Source organism: Manihot esculenta, chromosome 1, assembly GCF_001659605.2.
Source record: "Manihot esculenta cultivar AM560-2 chromosome 1, M.esculenta_v8, whole genome shotgun sequence".
Classification (NCBI taxonomy): Eukaryota; Viridiplantae; Streptophyta; class Magnoliopsida; order Malpighiales; family Euphorbiaceae; genus Manihot; species Manihot esculenta.
Genome location: NC_035161.2, coordinates 25,295,896 through 25,303,751, shown reverse-complemented (window position 1 = coordinate 25,303,751; position 7,856 = coordinate 25,295,896). Strand labels below are relative to the sequence as shown.

Below are 7,856 nucleotides of genomic sequence, written 5' to 3'. Positions count from 1 at the left end.
TTAACAGGTTCAATGTAAGACTTACCGATCGAGATAGGCACACTGATTCTGTTGACCTCAATCGTCGGACCATCCTTAATCCATTCGACTTTGTATGGCGAAGGGTGCTGTTGTGTAGGGAACTGCAATTTCTCCACCAAATTGCTTAACTATCAGATTTTCACAACTGCAACTATTTATAATTAGTCTGCAAATTGCTTCTCCTACTCAACACATTGCTTCTCCTACATATAGGTGACCTCTCCATCTTCAGAACCAGCAATAGATCCGTCATCGTCATCCACTTTTACCTCAGATTCAGCCACCTGCTCAACCACATTAACCTGTCGGCGATCATTATTAACTCCTCTATGTTCTGGACAATTATTTGATCGATGACCAAGTTGGCTGCAGCGGTAACATATGTCTCCCATTGGTTTTTGATAAGGATTGGTTTTGCCTCCTTTGTCTGTTATAGTGGCTACTATTTTGCCCTTACTGTCTCTTCTTTCTTCCATAGTATTATGAGGATTGCGAGAATTTACAATCTTAGGAGGATGCCTGCTGTAATTGCCTCTATACTACTGCGTCCCTGTCGAACTAGAATTTTTATGATTAAAATTTCGGTTATACTGCTATCTTGGCTGCCAATCAACACACTCTTCTGCCCTTTTTGACATCTCAATGGCATCTGCCAAAGTGAAAATCGCAGCTACTCCCATCATACAGCGAATTTCCTGATTCAGGCCCCTCTGATAATGAGCAACCTGCTGCGCTTCGTTCTCACAGTTTTCACACCTCGCCTGTAACCTCAAAAACTCCTTGGTATATTCATCCACCCTTCGATTCCCCTATACACAGTCATGATACCGGTTATACAAAACTTGAGCGTGATCATTAGGCAAGAACCGCTGTTCAATCATCTGTTTTATCAACACCGAGTTTCGTATGGGTGCTAGCCTCCTCCGATAGCGTTCCTTTTTAATCGAATTCCACCAGGCTGTTGTACCCCCTTTTAACTTATAGGCCACAATTAGAACCTTGCGATCCTCTTCCACATTCATAACTTCGAAGAAACGTTCAACCTCCGCCAACCAATCAAGAACAGATTCTATATTCAACGAACCAAAAAAGTTTTGAAGGTCTATCTTGACCTTGTAACCTTCCTGATAATTCTGTTGGGGATTTGCAGGCACAGGATTGACGACCATAAGATTGGCGACTGGCTAGGGGTGTTCGGTGGCGGTGGGTTGGTGTATTCCCTGCTACAGGGCTAACTGTTCAATCATCTCCCTCAATTCTGCTAAAGACGCATCAATTGCAGCAAGTCGCGCCTTTTGGTTGTCTACCATGGTTGTACTTTACTTTGATACCAATCTGATAAAAGACTGATTAGACTCCGTCAAGAATTTTAACCAATATCGTTTCGTTAAGACGATATAAAAGAAACGATAGGCTAGAAGTCAGAAAAGTCTTATTGAAATTCTTTAAATATTGAAAAGTGAGTCTCAAATAGCCAAGGGGAGGCTATTTATAATAGAAAAATCCTAATATGTGAAATTACAAAAATATCAAAAAAATAATTAAAATGTAAAATTGACCTCCTAAACGGTAGAATTTTTGCCTCGAACTTTATTACAGACTGTGACTCTTGTCACACTTTTGAAAGTCGTGTGTCTCGAAATTCCCTCTCCGAAAAGCTATCATAAGTCTGCATTGGATGTCAGCTATAAAAGTTAGATCCGATCCAAGTCTATTGTAAAATTTAAGACTAGTTGCTCCGTGTCATTAGTTGTATGAGAATCACCAAGTATTTTAATTTCTAATTGCGCATAAAGAGTTTACGTCTTGAACTAATTTTTATCATAATGGACATGTCTATTGGCACTAATTTTTGCCCATTATCATTCTGCACTTCCTACCGTGTTCATATTTATAATATTGTTACAAATAACTCTTTTGTAATATTAGCTTGAGGATTAGCATTATTTTTTTGAAATGTATAAATTCGAGTAAAATGCGCACTATTAGCCTTATATGTTTAGAATTTACAAATTTGAATAATATTTTTAAAGATGGCTCATTGTTTTTTTTTTTTCCTACTGGCATTTCCTTTATGATGTTTAAGGGTATTTTTGTCAAAAATTTTCCAATGTTTTAAAAAGAAATTCCTAAATAATTATTTTTTATAACTATCTCAAGGGAAATGAAGTTTATTTTAATGGTATTACCTTGATTATCTTGTATCACAAGAATATCTTATTCTCATGTCTCCTCTTTTACATGGATGTGTCAAATTAATACTTCAACATACTTTTATGCCTTAGTGCCATTTGTAATTCACTTGCGGCATGATCAAGTTATCTCCAAACTCAACTCCTTCGAAATGAAATGCTTATGCAATCACTCAAAATTCTTGTAATTCTTCGATAATGATCTTGTCATCTATCATTTTATATTGGAAAAATGACTCATAATATACTTCTCTAGCTGACTCAGTATCATACTTTAGTTACAAACCTTTTTATTTTTTCTTTAATGGAGTATAAATATTCTTATTGTAATCATAAAATTGATTAGAAAGACATTAAAAGATAATAATGATAATTATATTCATTTTTTCATATTGCTAATTTCTGCCATAATGTTTAACGATCTCATCATGAATCATGCCTTCAATATTAATTTTATACGGGTTCTTCTCCATAAGAACACAGACAACTTTGATTTCATCGTCTGAAATGGGTTCTTTTAAAGTGAAAGGTCTTATTAATATCTCATTCATTCTCTATTGATTTTTAAGAGATAGGTTCCGTTGTTAAATCTCTTTAAAATTGTCAAAAAATTTACAATAAAATAAAATATAAAGAGATAAATAAATTAATCGGATTAAGATGCATATATTTCAATTTCTTATATTTAAACAGTAAAATCTAAAAATCGATATGACAAACATTTTTGTTGACTTTTTTTAAAAAAATATTTTTCTAACTCACAAATTCGTTTCGAGAAAACATTAATCATAATTTACATTAAATTACACACATTCTATTTTAAAATACATTAAGTTTAAGTCTTTTGAAACATTGATTAAAATGTAACTTAAACAAATTAAAATTACTGAAAATAACTTACATTTTAATCAATGTTTTGAAAAACTTAAACTTAAGTTATTTTAATAAATCAATCAAGATGTTTAAATATTAAAATGTTTCAACATAACTAGATTAAGGATGTATCTATACGTTCATAAGTTTGTACCATCATTCACAAGATAAAAACACTTGATCTTTCTTTCTTAATAGCAAAGCAAAGACTTTTCATCACGTGATTAAGACGTGATGGTCAAGCTCAAGCTATAATCCCACAACTTTTTAGCCAGCTCTGCATCTTTAGCTCGAGAATCTGGCTTTGCTATCTTACAATCTGTAAAATACTCTCCACTCACACCCTTAACTTGTGGGTGCAACGCCAGATAACACGTGGTGGCTGCTCCCTACAAACCATCTCCATACATATTAATTAATGTTTACATAACTCAAAAATTTATAAATTTATATATATATTTTTTTAAATTTAAAATATTTAACAATAAAAATAATTATTTCACATTTATCAAAATTTTAACCATTAATTTCAATCAATTTTAAATAAAATATTTTAAAAATAAATCTAATTAAATTTCTATATTTTTACTTAAAAGTCAAATAAGCTCAATTTTACCAAGAATTAAATAAGTTTTGATATAATATAATATTATTTTTTAATAATAAAATATTTTTTTATAATTTAAAATATTAAATATTTAACATTTAAAATAAAAAACATAGAAATAGTAAATAATTTTTAAAATTACAAACATGCAATTTTATTATATAAGAAATTATTTTTTATTGTTAAAATATAATATTATAAGAAAAATTACTATTTAATTCTTATTGTATGAAAAAACTCACTAATTAATTTTTTAATTTGAAAAATACATTAAAATATCTCTAACGTTTAAAAAAATTTACTAGTTAATCTTTATATTAATTTTAGCGGTCAAGTATTGTAAAAAAATTTAAAATGTCTCTGATATAAATTGACTAATTAATAGGTTTTTTAAAAACTTGAAGGTCTAAGTAATATATTCTTCAAAACCATAGAAATTAGATAATAAAATATTTAATGATTAAAATTAACGGAATAACTAACCAGTAGAATTTTTAAAAAAATTAAGGATGTTTTAATGTATTTTTTAAAACTGAGGAATCAACTAATTATTTTTTCTATATCATAAAAATTAAATAATAATTTTTTAATATTATAATAGTTGAGGACTTGTTTATCCTTAAACAAAAGTATAAAATTTAATTGATAAAAAAAATTAAATTAAATTTAAGCAGTCCTTAAATATAAATACAACAGCTTATTTGAACTTATATTTAAAAAATATATAAATAATTTATAATATTTAAAATACTTTAATATATACTATTTGTATATGATATTTTATGTAATGAAATTTATTTATAATAAATATTTATTTAATATTATATATTATAAATATAAAATGAATTTATTTTTAATATAAATTGTAAATTAAAATATTATATATTTTATTAATATAAAACTTTAGAAATTATATTACCGTTAAGTTTTCTAAGTTTAATTTAGTTTTTTAGTTATAATTGTGAAAAATTAAAAAAAAATTGACTTTATTACTAAAATTTAAAATTTTGCATAAAAATATGAGTCGATATAGATTAAAAAATAAATAATTAAAATTGATATAAATATGAAAGAATTAATTTTATAATTTAACATTTTAAGTTTAAATTATAAATATAAAAATTTATAAAATTTTAGATTTTTTTTTATTCGATAGCCTTTATATAAATGCCTAATTTATAAATTTTATAATTCCATGTGAGATTTATTATAAAATAAAATATGCATACCTGCTGGACATTTTTCATCGCGACAAATTTCCTAATCATCATAAAAAGAACTGCATTCAAAGGAGGAAAAAAAAAAAAAAAGGAAAGAAAATTAATTTTTCACATGTAAAACTATGTATTTATTGTAATTGGTGAATTATTATTTTTCTTGTAATATTATGATAAATTAAGAGCAATATATTATTTACCTCTAAAACCCTCGCTGCGCAAAATTTTAGTATCAATTACTCCAGGATGGAGTGAGTTAGCAGTTATGCTAACTCCTTCTTCCTGAGAAAAATAATTTGGATTAATTACCATAAATAATTAATTAATGCAAATTAATTTTGATTAACTTATGACTTGCATACGTGCGTACCTTCAAGCGTCTTGCAAGCTCGTTAGCATGCAATATATTAGCCAACTTCGATCGTGCGTAAGCCAAGGGGTCGAGGTAACTGAAAATTATTATATTATCAACTTTATACTTAATTAAATATTAATTAATTAAAAAATTATTAAAAATAAGAAAATTTTAGAATTAAAAAATTCATACCTTGATGTAATATTGATTTTGTCAAAAGAAATAGTTGAAGCATAATGGTGAGCCACTGATGATACGTTGATGATCCTTCCTTCTTCTTTACTTTTCTCTGCTGTTTTTTTCATGGTCTCCAGCAAAAGATTTGTCAAAAGAAAATGACCTGAAAATAGCAAGAAGAACTGCTAATCTTATAATTCCATATTTTTAATTTAAAAAATAATTATTCTGATTTATAATTAAGCATGCTAAATTAAAAATTTAAGCTAATCAAGTCTGACTAATTAACCAACATACCTAGATGGTTGGTTGCAAAGTGGAGTTCTATATTATGTTTGGAAGGGATGGATTTGGTTGAATAAAATCCTGCATTATTACTAAAAAAAAAGAAAAAAAATGAAATTAATTAAAGGCTATCTTAATTTCTGTACTTTAGGTAAATAAAATTCAACAATTGGTTTTAATTATTAATTACTTACATGAGAATATTCAAAGGAAGGTCCAAGGAGATGTATTGTGAAGCAAATTTCCTGACAGAGTCCATGGAGCTGAGGTCTAATTCCATAACATCAATCTTAGCAGTTGGGATTTGTTTAAGAATTGCCTGTTTTACATTCCTACCAGCTTCTGTATTCCTCACTGCCATAATCACATGAACACCTCGCAATGCAAGAACTCTGGTTGTCTCTGCTCCAATCCCACTCGATGCTCCTAATCAAATCCATTTCCAAACACTTTAAAGTTAGAAACATAAATTCTTTGATCAATTACTGAACGAATTCAAATATCCATACGGGTCGATCCAAATTTTTTTATTTTATCGATCTTAATAAAATAAAATAAAAGAATATATATAAATCAAGAGACATATCTCTTGCCATCGGTACAGATACTATGCAATAGATATATGAATTACGAAGTAAAAGGTGTGGGTGAGAAAAAACATCTCTTTGTCTTGTGATTTTTAGTTACAGAATTGGCAATAAAACTGAGAAGAATTGGTCCTGATTTGCAAACTTTTTGGTCTTTTCTATTCAACCTTCTTGTCGAGCATTGATTCTGCAATTACAAAACTACATTTAGACTGGGGTTTATAGATTTAATTTGTGCCTAAAATATGTAATTATATCACTATTTTAAAATAAATTTAATATAATAACTTAAAATTACTATTATATATATTTAAATTAGTTACAGATCAAAGGTCAACACTTCAAGAATTCTCGTATCTAATTCTTTTAGGTATTATATACGAGTCGTGATTTATAATCCATGGATTTTAACCTTTTTTTTTTCCTTAATTACTTTTACTAATATTTCTCACTTACATCTGCAAATCGTTCTTATGATATAAATATTATAATCTCCTTTTTTTTATTATCAAGTTCAATTGAACAAGGTTTTTATAATATATGCCTTACAAGACCAACTCAAGGATTAAAGTGGTTTTTGTTAAGTTTCTGCTCTAATCAAAACCAAGCTTATGAGTCAATAGTATTCTTATCTACTACATGAAAAAAAAAAAAAAAAAAAAAAAAGGGAAAGAAAAGAGTTGACAAAGCTATATTCATAAGGGCCAAATAAAAAATATTGAATTAGCTAGTAATATTGATGGTAATCAAGTTAATAATCTATACAATTTTATATTAAAATAAAATTCATTAGTAATAAGCTTAGCCATCTTTTCATAATCAATTTTAAACTGTAGATTAATACTATAATTAATTATCGAGTGTGCAACTATAATTGTAATTGAAGAAGACTATTACAGATCTATCAACTAAAAAAACAAAGTATAATGGATATATTATAATATTAAATTAATTAACAACTCGTCATTTATATAAATTCATAATTTAATTTGTAATATTTCCAACACTAAATAAAAAATTTTAACAGTATAAAGAGAAAAAAAATGATATAAGCAAGCTAAAAGGAAACCCAGCTGAAAATATATGGAAGAGCTGACCTGTGATGATGGCAGTGAGAGCAGATCCATCGATTCCTTGTGTGACCTCTTCTGCTGTGGAATAGCCTGAGAAGCAAGATCTATTCATCCACTCAGAGAACCTCATCTTTCAAATTGATCTTTCTCACCATCTAATGAGAAATGTTAGAATCAGATGCATTTATATGGCTTTCACTATTTAATTCATATTGATTTTGCTATACAACGCCGGACCTACGATATATATTGCGTCAAAAATTTTACGACATAAACAATAGTTATATTATAATTATCGATTATAATAAAATTATATTATAGTTATCGATTATAATAAAAATATATAAATTTTACTGTGTAGAATTTTTAAAAAATTTATAAATTAAAAAATAAATATTTTTTTATATCACAAATTAAATAATAAAATATTTAATAATTAAAATTAATAAAATAAATTAATTCAAAAATT

The 7,856-nt window shown here is 27.3% G+C and overlaps 1 protein-coding gene across 4 annotated transcripts; it reads right to left on the bottom strand.

The window, feature by feature from the left end:
• Positions 1-785: 785 nt before the first annotated feature.
• On the bottom strand, positions 786-7,604 carry LOC110619014 (short-chain dehydrogenase TIC 32, chloroplastic). 4 transcript variants are annotated; one of them, XM_043955605.1, is made up of 8 exons: positions 7,412-7,604; positions 5,922-6,153; positions 5,740-5,819; positions 5,458-5,605; positions 5,281-5,359; positions 5,111-5,192; positions 4,923-4,972; positions 786-1,690 (listed from the first exon to the last, which is right to left on the bottom strand). In XM_043955605.1, exons 1-8 carry the CDS (start codon positions 7,515-7,517, stop codon positions 1,634-1,636), a joined length of 834 nt encoding a protein of 277 aa, XP_043811540.1. In that variant the 5' UTR covers positions 7,518-7,604; the 3' UTR covers positions 786-1,633. The 4 variants fall into 4 exon arrangements, with proteins under 4 accessions (XP_043811540.1, XP_043811547.1, XP_021617966.1 ...); XM_043955612.1 differs by having other exon boundaries at positions 4,923-4,953; positions 7,412-7,603; XM_021762274.2 differs by lacking the exon at positions 786-1,690 and adding an exon at positions 3,175-3,475 and having other exon boundaries at positions 7,412-7,603.
• Between the last annotated feature and the right edge of the window lie 252 nt (positions 7,605-7,856).